This window comes from Lepus europaeus, chromosome 23 (genome assembly GCF_033115175.1).
Source record: "Lepus europaeus isolate LE1 chromosome 23, mLepTim1.pri, whole genome shotgun sequence".
NCBI lineage: Eukaryota > Metazoa > Chordata > Mammalia > Lagomorpha > Leporidae > Lepus > Lepus europaeus.
Genome location: NC_084849.1, coordinates 26166711 through 26186408, shown reverse-complemented (window position 1 = coordinate 26186408; position 19698 = coordinate 26166711). Strand labels below are relative to the sequence as shown.

Below are 19698 nucleotides of genomic sequence, written 5' to 3'. Positions count from 1 at the left end.
GAGGATTACCCAGGTTCTGGCACTCCTTTCCCAAGGCCCATCCTGAGAGACCACCTGGCCCACCCTTGGCTCTCAGACCCTTTCCCAGGGCAAGCAGAGGTGGGTTGCCAACTGGCCCTGCACTTCAGACTTCTCCCCTTCCCCCCCTTCAGGCAGAGTGCCCCAGAGACCAGCCTCACAGGAAGAAACCACAAGAAAAAGCCGTTCCCTGCAGGTTTCTGGGAGGAGTGACTTAGAAGGCAGTTTAGCCCCAGCCTAGATCTGTTTGCAGATACCTCTGTGGCCTGGCAGCTGGGGGTGGGGCGAGCAGCTCGGCGCTGAGAAGATAACCTAGCAAGATGTCGGCTCCAGATGCTGGAAAGGTAGCGGGCTGGGGAGTGGCCCCACACCAACTCTGGTCGGGAGCTGCAGGCAGAAGGTTTCCCTCCTCCTCATCCCCTGGAGACGCCTCCCACGGGCATGTGGATTGCGGCACAGGCAGGCAGCCTGTCCCCTCCGAGGATGGGAGCCCGGGCAGGCGGTGTCCTGACCACACACACATACACACACACGCTCTCTCACACGGAGTTCACACACACATACACCCCTGTGCACCAGGCCTGGCTATGGAGCAGGGAGAGGAACTCACACACCGTCCTCACTGGACAAGCTTAAAACACAATGTGGCTCATTTTTATTTTATCTGACAAAACAACAATCCCTTTAGAGGAAAGGCAGCCAGCCAGGGCTGCTAGCTGGACAGCTCCGAGTGACCCAGGCACCTGCCCTTAGCTGTGCTCCTGCTATAACTCCCTGTCCTCCTTCCCAGCTCTGTCACCCCAAGAGGTGGCCCTGGGACTGAAGTGTGTGGCAGCTCGGGGTGGCCGGGGGCAGGGAGGGAGCTGCCTGAGGTTCCCTGTTCCAAGATAGCAGCAGGACCAGCAGACCCAGCAGCCGGGGAGAGGACGGGAATAAAATAAAAGGGATTTCCTCACACTTACATTTTCTCTTGGAAAAAAAAAATAGGCAAATACCACCTCCAGGCCAGCAGCTCTGACACCCTAGCAAAGTCTGGGGAGAGTGGGGGGTGTGCTGGGGAAGGGGAGCTGCTGGAGCTACTCCCCAGCTTCAGGACCAGGGCAGGGCTCTGCGGACACCTGTGGCTTCCAGACCCGGGGGGAGGGGCTGGCTGGGCCCTGCCCAGAGAAGGTGCTGCTGGTGCTTTGGCCCTAGCCTGGCACGGGGGCCTCGCGGCACAGGACGCCTGCTTCCTCAGGCCCAGCACCCTCCCTGCTGGCCTCATGCTGCTCCAGCCGGGGCGCCCTCCTCAGTCCGGGGGTGGGGGGGAGCCAGCCAGCTGCAGCGTCTCCTGGCTCGCCCGTGCTTCTCGTCCCCCGTGTGACTGGTCCAGCCAAGCAGGAAGATCGAGATCCCCTTCCTGGGGACACTCAGGACACTCCTGCTCCATCCTGGGCCAGGGGGTCCTCGAGGCCAGGGGACTCCAGGCACACGCCCTTGTGCTCCTGGCCGAGGAGCTCCACGTCTGGGAGGCTCAGGTCCCTGTGGGAAGCTCGGACGCTTCCTGTGCTCACCAGCCCCAGGGCATAGCCGTTGGGCCGCCGTTGAGGATGGGGGGCGCTGCCGTTGGCCCACAGCCCCGGCGGGTGGCCGTTCAGTCGAAGGCTGACGTGCTCCCCGTCACTGCCGTGAGCGGCCAGGGCCCGTGCGCTGGTGCCGCCCGCCTTGAAGGGGTCCTGCCGCCGCAGGACGTGGCTGCGGATGATCTTGCGGAAGGTCTGGCGGAACTCACGGATCCGGTAGGCGTAGATGAAGGGGTTCACGACCGAATTGCTGTGGGAGAGGACAATGGCCAGGTACATGAGCCAGAGAGGGGCGTGGCTGCACTCGGGGCAGAAGAGGGTGAAGCAGTTGATGATGTGCAGGGGCAGCCAGCAGAGGGCAAAGAGCCCCACGATGATGGCCAGCGACTTGGCGGCGTGCACCTCCTTCTGCAGCGTGGACCGGGTGCGCTCCCCCGGCAGGGGCTGGCTCTCCATCTGCTTCAGCTGGCGCCGGGCAGCCAGGAAGATGCGCAGGTAGATGCCCAGCATGAGCAGCAGGGGCAGCAGCACGCAGGCGAAGAAGTTGTAGTACACCATGTAGTTCATGGGGACCACGTCCTCAAAGAGGCAGGCCACCTGGCCCGCCCCGCAGCCCTGCGAGTGGTTGCGGCCCTCCCGCGGCTGGCCACAGTTGTTCCAGCCCAGCATGGGCGTCAGGCCGATGGCAAATGACAGCACCCAGCAGATGGCAATGATGCCTTTGGCCCGTGTGCCAGTCACCAAGCCATTGTACCTAGGGAGAGGATACCAGCATCAGAGGTCTGAGAAACCAGGACAGGCACGGCCCAGAGGGGCACCCGGTGCCCTGTGTCCTGGCTGGAAGGCCCTAGAGTTTCTGCTTCAGTCTGATTGCTGGGAGGCGGGAGGCGTCCTGGAGACAGACGCCACTGTACAAATGGTCAGGTGACTGTTAGTCTTCGCAGTGGTCCTAAGATTTGGTCTGTGATGAGGGAATCAATGAGTTTGAGGGGGAAGAGAAGAAATCTCGCCTCCCTGTTGGTTAATCTGGCTGATGCTACAACAGGCTTCCCCTCAGCGGGTGCGAGTTGGACTGGGGGCAGAACCAGCCAGATCAGAGCTTTGTACTCCAGGCTATTTCTTCCCACCCGACTTGGGGGTCTCCAAGGCCTTGGGAGTCCCCAAGGAGAGACTGCACAGGGGGATACAGGAGGGATGGAGGCCTCCAGCCAAATAAGAAACCGTCTCCCCGCCTCCAACCCACCCCGGCCCTCTCAGAGAAATGGGAGGATGGTGTCTTAGTAACCAGGTGGCAGCCTCGACACCGATCCAGAAGGGAAAGTGATCTGCCACGTGCACTCAGGGCCCCTGAGACCAGATGAGAAGTCAAGGCCGCCGGTCCCCAGTCTCCAACATGGAGCATGGCTTGATCTGCCAGCCAGGAAGCAGACCTCAGCCCCAGAGAAGCGGCAGAGCCTTAGCAACAGAGAGAAGAATGTCTCCCCGGTTTAGGAAAGCAGTCCCGACCAGCCTTTGCCTCCAGCTGTGGAAGCAGGTCCCGCCCTTCACATCCAGGGTAGATGCCGTCTCAGAGAGGCTCTCCTGCGTCCTCTGCGCCAGGGACTACAGTAGGTGCTATGGATCAAACACAGTTAACTCCAGAATGTGCCACATCTACAGAAGTGACGTAGCCCATGGGCGGCAACACATGAGCCAGGCTGACAGGCGCTTTCCCTGTCTTAGCCGCTATGCAGAGTGTGTGCCCAGGGCTGCCAGGCCTCAGAGAGGCTGGGAAGCCGATTTTCCAGGTAAAGTCTCCCAGGGTTTAAATTTTGTTAATTCAAAGAAAAAACAAACTTCTGGTGGTTTTTTACAGATGGGGACACTAAGGCTCAAGGAGAGGAATGGAATTGATGTGGGCATTCCATGGAACCCAGAGGCAACTCAGGCCATGGTGAGTGTCAACTCTGAATCCAGACACTATGCAGGCAGGGGCCTCAGGAGGAGGAGGGGCCTGGGCTTACTTGTCTGTGCCAAGCCCTGTCCTGGCTCCCGTGTGATGCTGCAGGCGGCCCCCCCTCCACCTGATACCCCGCCACAGCAGTGCCCTGAGCCAGGCACTGTTCGGGCACTCTACAAATAGTACCTCACGCCGTTCCTCAGTGGGACTGCAGGAAGTCTGACACTTTCCTAAGAGACTGTTCTTCCCTGGGCAGTGGCCCTGGCGCACTTCTGTGAACAGGAGCGTTCTCTCACTTTGGCTAAGCCTCCTTTGTGACAATGGGACCGAGAACCCCGGACCGGGGGGGGCACTGCCCCATCAAAGAATCGGGCGTGGAGACTGCAGGGGGCAGAGCCTGGCAAGAGCTCCTCAGCGGCGCTGTGGGTGGGAGAGGTGGGGCTGCCGCAGAGGGGCCGGCTTCCTGGTGGACTTAGCTCCGCTGCAGCAGCCGGAGAGGTGGGGCTGCCGCAGGAGAGCGCGGCTTCATAGGGACTTAGCGGACTGGTGAGCCGGGACGCAGAGCCCGGCTGCCGGGTTCTGGGAACACAGCGTGGAGGCCCCTGGGTCATCCAGTTGTTGACTTCTGCTGAGAAGGGAGCCCATGAGGGGGAACCTTATACTACAAGGAAAGCCCCTTGTCGGGACAGGAACAAAACATCCCTGAAAAGCACTGGTCCAGATGCGCAGGGATGTCCCTGACAGGAGTCCCAACCCGGCCTTCCTCCCGGGAGCACGGGGGCAGCTGTCACTGTCGGCCTTCTCAGTGTTGTAGCACACACACACACATATATATATTAAGAAATATCAAACAGATTAATTTTGATTTTCAAAAGAAACCTCCTGAGGCTGAGAGCTCTAGATCCGGGGGCCCAGGGAGATGGGGCAGCCCGAGGCCTGGGCTGTGTGTCACACAGTTTCACCCTGGCCTCCTGGACGCCGGAGGTAGGCCATTCGAGCACTGCATCTGGTTCCATGGAGCTGAGAGGTGTCACAGCACATGGGTGCCAGAGCCCCCCGAGCCCCATCCCTGCACCAGCAGGTCACAGGCCCTGGACCACCCTTCCTAAAAAAACTCCTCTCATATTCAGAACTCATCCTATGGTCCAAGAATGAGAGTAATTCAAAAAGCTCATGGAAATTGAATTAAAAGATGTTTATTTTGGTGCAAAACATTTTGAAATCCATGCATATAATGCATCATCAAAAAATTTGTGGAAAATTCATATTATAAAAAAACTATGCATGGATTTAAATTTTGCATCTATATCTATATATATATATATTTTTGACAGGCAGATTTAGACAGAGAGAGAGACAGAAAGGTCTTCCTTTCCATTGGTTCACCACCCCCCAAATGGCCACCACGCTGATCCGAAGCCAGGAGCCAGGTGCTTCCTCCTGGTCTCCCATGTGGGTGTAGGGCCCAAGCACTTGGGCCATCCTCCACTGCCTTCCTGGGCCACAGCAGAGAGCTGGCCTGGAAGAGGAGCAACCAGGACTAGAACCTGGGGTGCCGGTGCTGCAGGCGGAGAATTAGCCAAGTGAGTCGCGGCACCAGCCCATCAAAATATATTTTCAAAAAAATATTTAAAAGGGAGAGCAAAAGAGAAAGAGGCAGGGTAGAGAGAGAAGTCTTCCATTCACTGGTTCACTTCCCAAAAGTCTACAACAGCCAAGGCTGGGCCTGGCTGAAGCCAGAAGCTGGAAAGTCCTTCTGAGTCTCTCACGTGGGTGCAGGGGCCCAAGCACTTGGGCTATCACCCATTGCTTTCCCAGGCCATAGCAGGGAGCTGGATTATAAGTGGAGATGCTGGGACTCAAACCGGCACTCCGATATGGGATGCCAAGGTCACAAGCCAAGTCGCAGCTTAATCTTCAACACCAGCCCCTAAAATTATCTTTTAAATTCATTTTCCCAGGGCTGGTGCTGTGGCATAGTGGGTAAAGCCGCCACCTGCAGTGCCGGCATCCCATCTGGGCACTGGTTTGAGTCCCAGCTGCTCCACTTGCTATGGCCTGGGAAAGCAGTAGAAGATGGCCCAAGTCCTTGGGCCCCTGCACCCACGTGGGAGACCCGGCAGAAGCTCCTGGCTTCAGAGTGGCACAGCTGTTGCGGCCACCTGGGGAGTGACCCGATGGATGGAAGACCTTGCCTCTACAACTCTGCCTTTCAAATAAATATGTTTTTAAATTCATTTTTCCACAACCTTTTAAAAGTATCATTTTATACCCATGATGCTAGGTAGGGTTTTGTTTCTCTGAGGAGAGGCTGCAGCTTTTCTAAGTCTTCCAGAGGAGTTGGTGACCCACAAGGAAAACCTAACTCCTCACACCTTCCCTGTCTGCCCAGTCCCTCTGTCACCGGCAGCCCAGCCACCTCTCCTTGGCTCAGTGCCCACAGGCTCACTCCTTCCTCAGGGCCGCTGCCCCTAACCACATGCCACCAAGATCCTGCCCAGCGCGCCCCTCGAAGTCAGTGCAGGTCACCACAAAGGACCTCCGTCCTTGGCACCAGCGGAGACCAGTGTGAGAGACAGGAGGGCGTGGTACAAAAGTCCCCGGTAGAAGTCTGGCTCTAGCCCTGGGATTCCCAGCCTCAGCTCTGGCCTGGCTCCCTCCGGGAAGCCCTGCCCCAGCCCAGCAGGTTCCCTGCACTTGATTGTTCTAAATCCCTGCACTGATTGTTCGGAAGTTGAATCCCCAAAGCACCGGTGGGTAGTGCCGGCCTAGGGCTAGGGCCTCTAAGGCATCTCTCAGGGTGGGCCTTTCCCAGTGGAGAAGAGGGAGGCCGGGCTCCGAGCTGTGAGGGAGTCAGCCAGCCAGAGCCTCCGAGTTCTTCCACATCTCCGCTCATTCTCAGGAGCCCCCACACGGCCACCTCTGGGTGCCCAGAAAAGGGAGGAGACCCGAGGGCCGGGAATCCACCCACGCAGGGAGACACTCAGGAGGGTCATCACGTCGCCCAGCCACAGTGCCGCGCTGTGAGGATGAGGACACTGCTCGCACACCCTTCAGCCTCCGACCACTCTGCCGGTGGGGACAGGAACGTCATCAGCCCAGCAGGAGGTCACGGGATTCAGATGTGCAGGCCGGGTGGGGGAGGGGGTGTGTGTGAGGGGTCAGGCCCAGGGCACCAAGAAAGAAAGAAAGAACTGAATCCCCACTCTGCTGCCCTCCTCAAGGGTGCTCACACCAGTTCTGAGCTCTCCAGATGAGGAGGTGGGCCTTGAGGGGACAGCTGACCCTCCATGGCCACGCAGCGCATCCCATTCTGCATCAGGGATTCGTTCTCTCAACTTAGAAAACAAGGAAAGGGAGAGACTGCCCGCCCTACCTCCCTCCCCTGCCAAAAAAAAAAAAAAAAAAAAAAAGCTGAGGTCCATCCACTTAGGACAGCAGCCCAGTCTCAGCCTAGCACGGTGCTGCCTTTGAATCAGAGAGGCAGCAGCCAGGCCCCTGCTTCCTCAGTGTTGCCACGAGTGCATGGGCCCAGCCAGGCCCGAGGTGGCCTCCAGACATCTGCTCTCTGGCCGGCCCGGGACCCACAGATAGACCCCCCTGGCACTCAGAGCTGGCACTGGACCCTGTTCTGCCAGGGAGCAAGGGGTGGGGGCAGAGGGGGCCAAGGTTGTCCCTAGGCACAGTCTGGGGAGACAGACAGCTGTCTCGGCCCCTGCTCATTACTGAGGGCTCCAGGCTCTCCCGAGACGCAGAGCATCCGACAGGGCAGCCGGCTGTGGATGTCTCCTTCCCCCATGAGGCCCTGGTGGCAGGCATGGGTACCTGGAACAGCCTCTGGGAGCCTGGGGCCACCCAAGGCTGTTCCCCCAAAGACTGAAGACACAGTGGGTGTCAGGCCACATTCCTTCCCAGACCTCGCCTTGGCTCGGCTACCACCTTCTGTGGCCCTGACAAAACTGCTGTGGCTCTCTGAACTTCATTTTCCCACCCAGAAGGGGCCCCTTGGGTCTGACACTGTTTGCACTGCTCCTCGAGCCTGGTCCTCCTCCCGGCCAAGGCGCCCACAGCCCCTCCAATGGGGCTCCCTCCATTGGCGAGCACTCCCACTATCTGGTTGATTTCCCCTCTCAGGATCTGCAGCTGCCCAGGGGCCCCCAGGTCCCCAGGGGAGGGGCAGACGTTCTAGCTTCCCCTCTAAGGAAGCTCTGCCTCCAGGAGAGTTTTCATTTACACAATCCACGGTAAAACCCCCTCCCACAGCCAGTCCCTGAGCATGCAGCCTGCGTCCTGGGTGACCTGGGGAACATGAGAATCTTCATGTAGGTCCCAGTGACTCACTGTGGCGTCCAGCCACGTCACTTCCCCTCTCGGGGTCACTTTCCTAATGTGCCCTTCTGAGGCTGACCGAGGCGCTGGGGGCAGGCCTCTAGCTCCGAGAGCCTGTGGTTCCACCCACTCCAGCATCACGCAGGGAGTTTTGCTAGTGCATGAATGATGCCCAGATGTCCCCATGGGTCATACACAGGTCACCGGGCCCTGTATGCCTCCCTCACATGATGCCTAGGCCCAGGCCACCCTCTGCAAATGTGGGTGGCCTCAGCCATGCAGCCTAGAGCTCAGGAGGACCAGGGTGCACTGTGCCCAAGGGGCCGTTCAGTCCTGGGCAGCTCCAGACGGAGCCCCAGCGCCCTGCCTGCACTTCTGCAGACCAGACCCTGGCCTTGGGCTCATCCTGGCCCCACGCAGCTGCGCGTGAGTGTCCACCCCGGCCCCAGGCCCCAGCTCACCGCAGCGGGATGCGGATGGCGATGTAGCGGTCAATGGCGATGGCCAGCAGGCTGAAGATGGAGCTCTGTGTGAGGACCAGGACGAAGCAGGCAATGAAGAGGCAGCCGTGGCAGGCGGCGCAGAACCCGGTGCTGATGGTGATGGCGAAGGGGATGGCAAGCACACCCACGGCGATGTCGGCTGCCGCCAGCGACACCACAAAGTAGTTGGTGACATTCTGCAGGTTGCTGTTGAGCCACACAGCCCAGCACACCAGCACGTTGCCCAACACAGCCAGCACGGCGATGGCCAGCTCCACCGTGATGTACACCAAGGAGCCCATGGTGGGCACGGCTGCGGACAGGCAGGCTCAGCGGGGACGCGGGCCGGGCCAGCTCACGGTCCATAGCTGCAGCCCAGCTGTCTGCCCACCCAGCTCCTGGCCAGCCCAGCCCAGGTACAGGGGCCCAGGCCCCCGAGCCCCTTCCTCACAGGAGAGTCAAGAGCATCGCTGTCGGGGCGGCTCTCCTGGATGCCGGCCAGTCTCCCCAGACCAGGCCCTCGGCAGGGGCGCCGGCAGCAGCGTCATGGCCAGCTCAGCTTCAGCGTCCCAAGGCACCTGCAGAGGGAGAGCCCTGGTGAGCAGCAGTCCCAGCCCCTCACCGCCACCCCAGGACCTTGAAGAAGCACCTGCTTCTGGTCCCACCCCACCTGCAGGCCTGGCGTCCGGCCGAGGACGACCCCGTGCCCTGCCCAGTCTGCCAGGAGGCAGGAGAGTTGGAGTTCTGGCCCCTACTGCAGAGGACAGCGGCCCAGAAAGGTCACTCCCCACCCTGCTAAGACCTTGCCAGACCCCTCTCAGGGAGGGCCTGGGGGGACCGTGAGCAGAGCCTCGTCCGGGCGCTGCCACGACCCTCTCACCCCTCAGCAAGACCCTTGGTCATCGCCCCTTCCACCCAGTGCCAGGCTCTTGGTTTTTCTCGGGGAAACAGATCTCAGTTTAGTCACTCCAGTCGGCTCCCCACGCTCAGCTTCCCAAAGCTCCTGGGGCAGCCCAGCCAGTCTCCAGGATCCCCGAAGTCACCATCGGCCCCACAGTGCCGACTCCCTCCCTCCAGGAAAAGCCCCCTCACCTCTCAGGACCTCCCACTCTCAGCCGCCTTCTCTTGTGAGGCTAGCCTCTCAGCCAGCCTTGGCCCGCTCCGTCCCCAGGAAGGAAGTGCCCACCTGAGGGACGGCAGCTGCCTGGACCCTGGGGCTCTGACCTGGAGAGCCCCGGGGAGCCACCAGCCCGTCTCCACTGCAGCAGCAGAGCAACCACAAACCTGAACCCGCTGCCTCCTGGTGTCCCCGCCTCTGGGCGGGGCAGGCGCTGGAGCTACTTCCCTCCTCCTCCTCCCACGCCCTCTTCCCCACCTGCTCCCCTGCCTGGCTGACACGGGGAGTGACTGACAGGTCTGGTACCCCGCAGAAAGCAGGTGCTCAGAGCTGGGGGACCTCGGGCAAGAACGCTTCTTCCTTTCTGGCCCTTGGTTACCCACTGGTACCGTGAAGAGGTTGGACCCAGATGACCCCTGGGGGCCATCCTGCCTTTCACCCATGATCCTATGAGAAGGAAATAACAGGTGTGAAAGGACTCCCCCAGCCGGCGCCGTGGCTCAACAGGCTAATCCTCTGCTTTGCGGCGCCAGCATACCAGGTTCTAGTCCTGGTTGGGGCGCCAGATTCTGTCCCGGTTGCCCCTCTTCCAGTCCAGCTCTCTGCTATGGCCTGGGAGTGCAGTGGAGGATGGCCCAAGTCCTTGGGCCCTGCACCCCATGGGAGACCAGGAGAAGCACCTGGCTCCTGCCTTTGGATCAGCGCGGTGCGCCGGTGACAGCGGCCATTGGAGGGTGAACCAACGGCAAAGGAAGACCTTTCTCTCTGCCTCTCTCTCTCTCACTGTCCACTCTGCCTGTCAAAAATTAAAAATAAATAAATAAAAAAGAAAGGACTCCCCCAGTGCCAAGATATCTTAAAAACATGAAGCGTTAGTGATACCCCTCAAAACCAGCAAGCTCGGTCTCCCCGGCAGGCCTGAGCCCAGCCCCGATTCCCAGGGCTCCCCTCGAGCCTGGCCATCGCCTCCCTGGGGGCACAGGGCCGAGACAGCCTTGCAGCGGCCCCAGGTGAGTTTAGCAGGACTGGTGACCTCGGGAGGTCACTCCTAGTTCCTGGTCCCATTGACGGGGCCAGGCTGCCCCTACCCGCTCCCCAGGAAGTGACAAGGGGGCTGAAATCGATGGACCCCAAGTTTCCTTCCAACTGTAAAGTTGTTCGTGGCTGCAGCTGCACCCGAGGAGTCTCTCACTCCACTAGGAAGCTTGCAGTGGGGCACCTGACAGAAGGCCAGGGCCCGGCAGAGAGAGGCCTGAGTCCCATTAAGTCCATTAAGGGAGGGGCGAAGCACATCACAGACAAGGCCGTTCCAAGGTTCTTAGGGCCATCCTCAGACACGCATGGGGTGCCTACGGCCCAGAACAGCATCACCAGGGGCCAGAGCTGGTGCTGGCCCCAGTCTGCGTCCCACCCAGGGTGGGCTCCCAGGCCCAGCACCAACAACAGGAACAGGCAGCCACTGTCCAGCCAGGACCACCCAGGCCCAGTGAGCCCTGGAGGAGCCATCTCTCCCATCTCCAGTGTTCCCTGGGAGTCTGCACCGGAGGCCATCACAGCCTCCTGTGCAGTATAGTCGGGACAGGATCAGTATCCAGCGTGACACTGTCCAGGACCATCCTCCGATGCCCTGCTAGGGGCTGACAAGGTGGAACACTTCTGCCGGGGGGAGGGGGGCAGTGCTCCCTAGCCCGAGAGCTCCGCGGATGGGGCCCACACCACCAGCACCTGTGCCCAGGGCTGGACTGACACATCACCTAGGACGCCCAGTGTGGAATGGGCCTTCGAGGGCCTGACCCAGACCACTGTTCAGCAAAGCTCTCCCAGCAGCCACAGGTGCCTGTGTACCCCCAGTTCTTAGGGTCTCCCCTAAGAAGCACCTTCCGCTGAGCAACACTGGAACCAGCATCCTCCCCACACACTGACGCCGTCTCCTTGCCGGCTGGCAGTCTTGGTGGCACTGACCCTCCTGCCCACGGTCGGTGCCAGGGCCTGTCTGCCCAACCAGTCCACTCCCCAGCCCTGAGCCATGCAGATGACGGAGAGAGGGGCCTGGAGGCGGGAGGTGCTCAACTGCAGGCTGGCCAGTGGCCATGCCTGGGTTGCCCTGGCCTCAGCCAGGTGTCCATGTTCACACTTTGGCCAACTTCAAGCTACTGATGTGTCACTGACAAGAACTGGGGCCTTACACAGTCCGCTGGCTACCAGGGCCCTGTATCGTAGCCTGTGCCCCGCTCCAGCTGAGGACGCTAAGGCACACAGCACGACCGTCAGCAAGCCCAGGGCGAGGGGAGTCACACTGGACGCAGCAGCAGGACTTCCTGAGGCCGCCTGGCTCCTCCCGGCGTCCCTCCCTCCCAAAGCCTCCCAGAGCCACAGAAAGGAGGGGGCCGGGGCGGGGCCGCGGCCTGGCAATTTCCTATCCCTCGCTGTTGCCGCCATCTAATTAATCCTTGAGTCATCTGTTGCTAGCAAGGAGGGGAAATTGAATATTAATAATGTGATATTTCTCCGTGACTGTCCCCTGTTGGGATGGGGCAGAGGGCATGCACTGTCCTACAAACACCAGAGACACGCTGCGAAGGTGCACCCGACTCTCACAGAGCCGCCCCACAGGGTTCCCAGCAGTCCAGACGCCAAACCACCGCGCCTGCCTGCCTGCCTGCCTGCTCACCCCCACCCTGCAGCCGCTTCAATTAAAACTCCACTTAATCAAAGCCTGCGCATCTCCTGGCTCACTCCTGGCTCCCCGAACACACGCCCTGGCACTGGCACCTCCCAGAGCCTGCTGGACAGAGGGGTCTGCGTCCGGGCCTCAGGATCCTCCGGTGACAACTCCTAGGGTGAATGTTTGCCAAGCACCGACTCTGCGGGCCACCACCCCAACTGCTGGTGCACAGGGAGCTCCGTGCCACCTGCTCCTGTGCTCAGCCCAGCCCGGCCCTGTGCCCACGATGTGGGGGAGGGAGGGTCTCAAGGAGGAAAGAGCCCAGGAGACCCCTGAGGAGCAGGTGCTCCCCAGCTCCCAGGCCAGATGAGCTGCAAACCACAACAACGCACAGGAGGAAAGTTAAGGCTATGATGAGAGAGGAGCAGGAGATCACAAATACGGAGACTGGTGCACTCCAAAAGAGAAGATAACGGGAATCTAGCAACGCTGCCCGGGGAGGAGCAGGCAGTCGGCACGGCAGTGACCGGTGTCGTGGCGGCCCAGGTTGGCCTCCGCTTGTGAGGGCAGCGTCTCGTTTCACGGTGCCGCCGGGGCTGCTCTGCTTCTGATCCGGCTCCCTGATGGTGATCTAACCTGGGGAAGCAGCGCAAGATGGCTCAAGTATCTAAGTCCCTGCCACCCGTGGGGGACCAGGATGGAGCTCCTGGCTGCAGCCTGGTACAGTCCCGGCTGTCGCAGCCATTTGGGGAGTGATCCCGTGAAGGGGAAGTCTCTTTGCTCCTCCGTCTCTATCACAAGATAAAGCAGATCTCGCACACGCACGCGGCTGGGGAGGCCCATCTCACAGCAGAGCCCCTGCTTTTGAGGGCTGGCTCCACTCCTGATACCGCTTCTTGCTTTTGCACGCCCTGGGCAGCAGGTGATGGCTCAGGGCCCTGGGCCTCTGCCTCCCACACAGGAGACACGGACCGAATCCCGGCTCGGCTTCACCCTGGCCTAGCTCCAGCTATCGCAGGATTTGGGGAGTGAACCAACGGGATGGAAAAGCCAATCTCTTGTCTCTGCCTTCCAAACAAGAAGTAAAAACTCAATTTTTAAAGACAAAGAACTTCAAAGATAAAGGAATAACATCCAAAAGCAAGAATGAGAACTTAGGCACGAACTAGCAGAAACAGAACAAGCACGGGAGAATCTGGCCAGGAACGAACTCCAAGATCCCGAAGTGAAAAGTGGATGGACATAAAGGCCACAGCAGATGTGACCGGCCTCGGGCAGGTAGAGAGACAGCCAGGGGTCTGAGACGGCACTGAGGGGCTTTCACAGGGCCTCACCAGGAGGGTCAGAGAGTGGGGGCCAAGGGACGAGAGGCAGACCGAGAGCACCCACCTCTGCCTAGTGGAGTTCAGCCGAGGGGCAACGAGCAAAGATGGACAGCTGGGCCCCTGTCCCCACCCCACAAGCCTCTGCCGACTCCGCCACGAGCCCAGGGTGCCAGGACCCCCCCCCCCCCCAGACCCTTCCAAGGGCGTCAGTCAGAGCGAAGCAGGTGCCTCCTGGCACTGCCGGGCATTGAGCAACCACCAGAGTTTGCCCCGCAGTGCCCGTCACCTCTCACCTGCAGCCGTGTGGCTGCTGCTGTCAGCTCCTCGGGCAGGATGTGGGCAGGAACGGGGTGCAGAGGCAGCACCCTGCAGCTGGTGGGCAAGGCGCTGGGCCGGCAGGCGGGGCAGCCTCCACCTCTAGGGCCACAGCTCCTACCTCAGTCCCTTGGCTCCCTGGGGGCCCAGAAAGGCCTCTCCCATCCCCACGTGTCCAGGCCAGATTCCAGAAAGGCCGTATCCCCAGACTCCCTGCCCGATGTGGCCGCTCACCACCCCCAAAGGCGCCTTCACCCGCCAACCCCCTCCGAGAGGCCCCAGCTCACACAGAGGTGCCGGGTGCCCGCCCAGCGGGGGAGCAGCTGAGATGGGGACCACCCTGCTCCATCACACATTCCTCGAGATGTGGGCCTGAGGCCCTGCCCATGCCTCCGCTGCTCACGTGCACAGCCCACGAGACAGTGTCACGTGGTAGGCTCAGCACCTGCATCTCCCACGGGTGCGGGTGCTGGGAGCTGTGACACCTGTGGGGTTGCACCCTGAGCACGTAGACCCTGGTGGGAGGCTGGCCACTTGAGGGGCCATGGCTAGGAACCCCGCGGAGGGCAGCGATGTGGACCCAGTGCTGGGGCCCCTGGGAGATGGTGAATATGGCCAAAGTCCCCCTGCGCCCTGCCATTGCTCCTCCACCCACTGAGTGGCTCCCCTCCCCCTGGGGCTCAGGGCCTGCAGAGACCACTGGGGGGGGGGGGGCGGAGGCGAAGCCCCCTGCAGCTACAGAGACTTGAGACACCCAGTGGCACCCCTCGCCTCTCCCTGTGGGGCTCAGGCTTCTCCCTAGTGACAGCCCCCAGCACAGCGACAGCATCCACACAGGGGAGCCACAGCACCTGCCCCTGCCCCTGCCCAGCAACTTCTGAAAAGGGCCAGGCCTGGGGCCAGCGCTGGGTTAAGCTGCCGCCCGTGACACAGCCATCCCATACGGAACACAGGTTCCAGACCTGGCTGCTTCACCTCCGATCCCTGCTAAGGCGCCTGGGAAAGCAGCGGCGGACGGCCCAGTGCCTGGGCCTAGCACCCACAAAGGAACCCTAGAAGCAGCTCCGGGTTCCTGGCTTCAGCCTGGCCCAGCCCCAGCCATTGCTGCCACCTGGGGAGTAAACCAGCGATGGGCCATCTCTCTCAACTCTGCCTCAAATAAAATCTTAAAAAGAGGCCGGTCTTATGGAAGGGGTGTGAGCCCAGAAGCAATCCTGGAGGCTTCTCGTAAGAAGGGGTCATTTGGTCCAGACTTGGGGGACCAGGAGGGGAAAGGGAGAGAAGCAGACAGAAGTTTTAGCAAAGAAAACAGCCCGTGCAGAGAGGACTGCGGTGGGCCTGGGAACGACCAAGTCCCGCCTTCCCTGGGGTGAAGGACAGCTACTCCCCCCCCCGCCCCCAGCAGAACTCAGGTCTTCCAGGCTGTCTGCCTGTCTCCCACTAAACCCTCCTGCCACCCGGAGCCCCAGGCTCTGCCCAGGAGGGGCGCAGTCTTGGGGACTCCCCTCTGCACCCCAGCTCCACCCCATCCCTTAAGCACTGCAGTCCCTCTGCTCCCCGCAACCTCCTGACCACTCACCACCTCCCACTAAGTCCCTCGGGGCAGCCCCTCCCTTCCGGGGCACCTCCATTTCATCACCTCGGCACCTGAGCGTGCAGCCGGCTGTCCCTGGCGTCCCTACCACACGCACCCTCCCCACTCTGCTCTCATCACCACCGGACAACAGGCCTCACGGCTCATCCAGCACTGGGGGCTCGGGTCACTGCCCCGAGCCGACACACAACCCTGAACTTAGCAGGCCATGCCGCCCCGAGACACACGCTTGTGCCCACACCGCCTCCAGGGCTCACCTTCCTCTGCACCCACCCCCCCGCCCTCCCTCCAGGTCCCGGCTTCAGCTCGGTCCAGGACCTGACGTCTCAGCCCTCGCACCAGGGGGATCGCCATGCCCGCAGCAGCGAACGGCGCAGGCAGCCCTCACGGGAGTCCAGCTTTCGGCACGGAAATCTGGCCCGTCAGGTGGCCCTGGAGGCCGACCACTGCCTGCTCAGTTCTGGCCCAAAGCCCGTCTCCTGCCAGATGTGTGTGGGCTGTCCTCGGCCACCTCCAGGCAGCGAGCAGAGGCTGGCCTGGGCCAGCACCCGGCCAGCTCGGAGGGGCTGGGACTGGCCCGAGGGACCTCAGAGGCTCTGGGAGGCCAGAGCTGACGCCGCAGCAGGGGACACACGTGTGAGGAGCCCCTGCCCCGGACCTGAAGGGACTTCAGATGGGGGCTCAGCCCCCAGCCCCACTGGTCGCAGAGGCAGCTCTGTGCTCCCGGGGCTCTCCACCACGGTCCTCAGGCTGGGGACACCCAGGAGCAGCCCTGGCCGGGCACGGGGACACTGGCGGAGGGTGCACGACCCGGGGAACCAGGAAAGCCAGCCAGCGCTGAGGCAGGCCTGAGCCCCAGGCCAAGGGGGCTACGGGATTCGGCGGAAGGGGCCCGGCCTCAGCCTCCTCCAAGCGCCAGGAGAACACCTGCTCCTCCAGGGGCCCAGCTCTCTCCCGCCGCGGTTCTGGGCAAACGGGAGACCGCTCCTCCAGCTGTTCCCGCCGCGGAGCGCTCGGTCACCCCCTTCTTCCCATGGCGCAGTCGGAGAAACTCAAGTCTGAACGCCCGGAACGCAGCCGGGCCCGCCGCCCCTCCTGGGCCGAGCTGCGCCAAATCCCTCGAGAGCCAGCACCATTCCCGCCATTCCTACCTCGCTCGGGGCAGCCGGTGGACGGCCAGGACCGGTCCTGAGCGCGCGCCCGCGCCCGCCCGTCCTCCCGGGTCCCCTAAGGCTGGTTCCCGCCACCACTGCTCCCCACCGCCCCCAGGGCGAACCTGCCCGCTCGGCCCGCGGTCCAGCCCCGCCGCGTCTGGGGCGCTCGGGATGCCTCGGCCACAGCTCCAGCCCGGCCACCTGTAGACCGGGGCCGCGCCCGGAAGGTGCAGCGGAGCGAGCGCACGGAGCGGGCCGGCCCGACGGCCGCTCCCCGCGGTGCAGACGCCGGCCCCGCGCCCTCCTCGCACTCGCGCGCCCCTTCCCTCTCAGCCCAGCGCCGCGCACCTTCCGGGCCCATCCGGGGCGCTCAGACGGTCCGCACTCCGGCCCCGACCGCGCCGGGGCGGCTCCTGTGCCGGGGCTGCCTGGGCGGGCTCGGACCCCGCACCCGGGCACTCGCTTGGGGGCCACAGAGAGCGTCTGCGCGGCGGGGCGCCCCGAGCCGTGCCGCCCTCTTGGCCAGCAGCCTCCGACGGGCCCGCGCCGTCCGGGACCCCCGGGGCCCCGGCCCCGCTCCCCGCGCTGACCTGCGGCTCTCCCGCCGGCTCCCGCTGTCTCGGCGGCCGCTGGGGCTCCGGCTCCGGCCGCGCCGCTCACGGGCGCCCCCTGCAGGCGGCTTCGAGACCCGCGCTGCGCCTGCCCCGCCCCGCCCCGACCGCGGCCAGTGCGGGACCCGAGGCGATGCCCAGGCAGGGGGAGGCCACCACGGGCCGGGGCCGCGCCAGAGCCCCGCAGCGTGGCTCTCCCGGGCTCGCATCTGTCCCGGGCCGCCTCCCTCCAGGGCCCACCCCTTTTCCTTCCCCTAGCCTCCTCCCCGGCCCCACCCCCGCACTCCCTCTCCCCCGAGAGACCCCAGGGCCGCCTCTGCCGCTCTGGTCATCCGCCGTCGCCAGTGCTGGGCCAGGCCGGTGGCCCCGTGTCACCCCTTCCCCAGTGCCCAGGGGCCCGCTCCTCCTCATCTCTCCATGGCTCCCCAGTTAGACGTGAAGTCCAGCGCCCTTACCGCGGTCGGTGGTCGAGGTCCCGCCGGGTCCAGGCTCTGTAGCCCCGGTCCTGAGCATTGCCCTGGCTGGTGGTGCTGTCAGCTCCAAGTACGCCTCCCGGGCAGCCGGCCCCAACTTCCAGGGCCCCCTGTGCCTCTCCCCGCGCGCCCCGCGTCCTCACAGTCCTGGTGGGGTCCTGACACCAAGTGGGAGTCCCCTGAGCACCGCGCACTACCCGGGGATCTCAAACCCTTGGTCTGGGAATTCCCCCCTCTGCTTCCCGCCCAGGTTCTGGAAGATTCTAACTGGGAACAGTCTGGCCTATGACCTCAGGAGCCACTGCAGGGGCCCTGCCTCCCGTCTGTGCATCTGAATGGATGGGGACCAAGCTGGGGGGTGGGGGTGGCCTTCTAAAACCTGCTGGGGCCACGCGGGAGGCCCAGGGTGGAGGGGTCGCTCAGTGCCTGGGACGGGTTGGGGCGCTGCTCTCTCCCCAAGGCAGGGAGGGGCGTGGGCAGGGAGGAGCCCAGGCAGTGACCATAACTTCTGGGGACTCTGCCTCACCTGGTGGCCTCCCTGGTTCACTCCTGGGGCCAAAACCAGTTGGGGGATGGCGCCCCCATTTTTCTGAATGCACAGCTTTCCCGAAGGCCCCTCTCCTGCCCTGCCACCTCCTGGGCTGAGCCAGGGTCAGACTGCGGCCCGGGAGCTGCCGCCTGGGGACCCTCGCCCAGGCCTCGGCCTCCACCTTGGGGTCAGACTCCTGCAGCAGGGACAGCCCCTCCTGCCCACCTGGACTCCGGTCCTCGCTCCACACACAACCAAGGGACAGTGTCTCCACAGTGGCCCTGAGGGGCTGTGGGGGTCCCTCCTGGGGTCTCTCGCATCCTCAGCTCCCTGGATTCCCTGAGCATACCCCTCCTGGCAGGACACCCCCTCCCCATGGTGGCCTGGCCACAAGCACGGTGACAGCGCCTCCCCCAGGTTCTCAGAGTCACAGCACCAAAGCCCCCACAGCTCTCCTCAGGGTCCCAGGGGCAGTGCCCGGAGCAGGGTCGACAGGCTGACACGGCTAGCTGCAGCCCCAGCTCAGCCAGCCCTGGCGAGGGGAGGGGAGGCAGGGGGTCCTGCCAGCCCAGGTTGCCAGTGGAGCCGGTGCTTGTGGCTGGGTGACTGGGAGTGGCCACACATGGCCTGCCCGTGGCTTCTCCAAGACCCCATCCTTCCCCAGCCATGGCACCACGAGCCTTAGGCGCTCCATACCCCAGCCATGAGAACTCCCCTCAGGTGGGCCAGGGAAGGCCCGTGGGCAGGTGCCTCGGTCTAGGGCTGCCCTCCAGGCCAAAGAGGCAGAGGCACCGGCCTGCCCCGAATGTGGTCACTGCCCCCCATAGAATGGGGGGGATGCCCCGTCGGGCCCAGACTTCCAGCTCCACACCCTGGTCCCCCCCCACCAAGCCCTGGCAGCCTTTGAAGGCTGTGGGCGGCCGCCCTTCCTTCCGTCCAGGCCCAGACTCTGCGGCCGGACCTCGAGGGCCTCTCTGCCGACAGATTCCGCCCCCGGCCCTTTGTTCCTGCCCAGGATGCACCTGGGCGGCCTCTGGCCTCCTTTGTTCACTCTGGGGCCAGCTGAGCTGCTTCAGGGAGAAGATGGGCCAGGCCTGGCCCCAGCACCCAGGAGCCCCGGAAACACCGGACTGTTCTCCTGGGAGCGGGGGAGGCCTCTCTGGGTTCCCACGGTGACTAAGGGAGGCCCCACAAAGGCTGAGGCCAGGAGGAGGGCCCCAAGACCCCTGCAGTGCAGCGCGGGCCCCCGGCCCCCACCCCCATCCTCCCACTCTTCACCCTGGTCTGCCGATCAAGTTGAAAACAGACGGCACTACGCTCTGGAGCTGACTGGGGCACAGGGCAGTGGACGGGAAGGGGTCCCTCAGGGCAGGTAGGGCTTTGTCCTACTTCTGGGGGGGCAGTGACAGGCTTTGCAGCCCCCAGCCCTGAGCCCCGCCAGGCCTCCCTACACCACCATCTCACAGGGGGCTGGCAGGAAGGATGAGACCCCTTCTTGAAGTCACCATTTCGAAGAGGTGGGACAGCCCCTCAACACGTCCGAAGTGCTAACCAGGAGCCCTCACTCACTCGCGGGGTGTGGCGC

The 19698-nt window shown here is 63.1% G+C and overlaps 1 protein-coding gene across 1 annotated transcript; it reads right to left on the bottom strand.

Annotated features, from left to right (window-relative positions):
* Nucleotides 1-672: 672 nt before the first annotated feature.
* On the bottom strand, nt 673-16935 carry ADORA2A (adenosine A2a receptor). The gene is made up of 3 exons (XM_062182551.1): nt 16849-16935; nt 8310-8908; nt 673-2334 (listed from the first exon to the last, which is right to left on the bottom strand). Exons 2-3 carry the CDS (start codon nt 8630-8632, stop codon nt 1428-1430), a joined length of 1230 nt encoding a protein of 409 aa, XP_062038535.1. The 5' UTR covers nt 8633-8908; nt 16849-16935; the 3' UTR covers nt 673-1427.
* Between the last annotated feature and the right edge of the window lie 2763 nt (nt 16936-19698).

Coding starts and splice junctions, on each gene's coding strand:
- ADORA2A (XM_062182551.1), bottom strand. CDS start 8,632: ATGGGCTCCTTGGTGTACATCACGGTGGAGCTGGCCATCGCCGTGCTG. Junction 2,335..8,309: donor GCCATCCGCATCCCGCTGCG/GTGAGCTGGGGC, acceptor TCCTCTCCCTAG/GTACAATGGCTTGGTGACTG.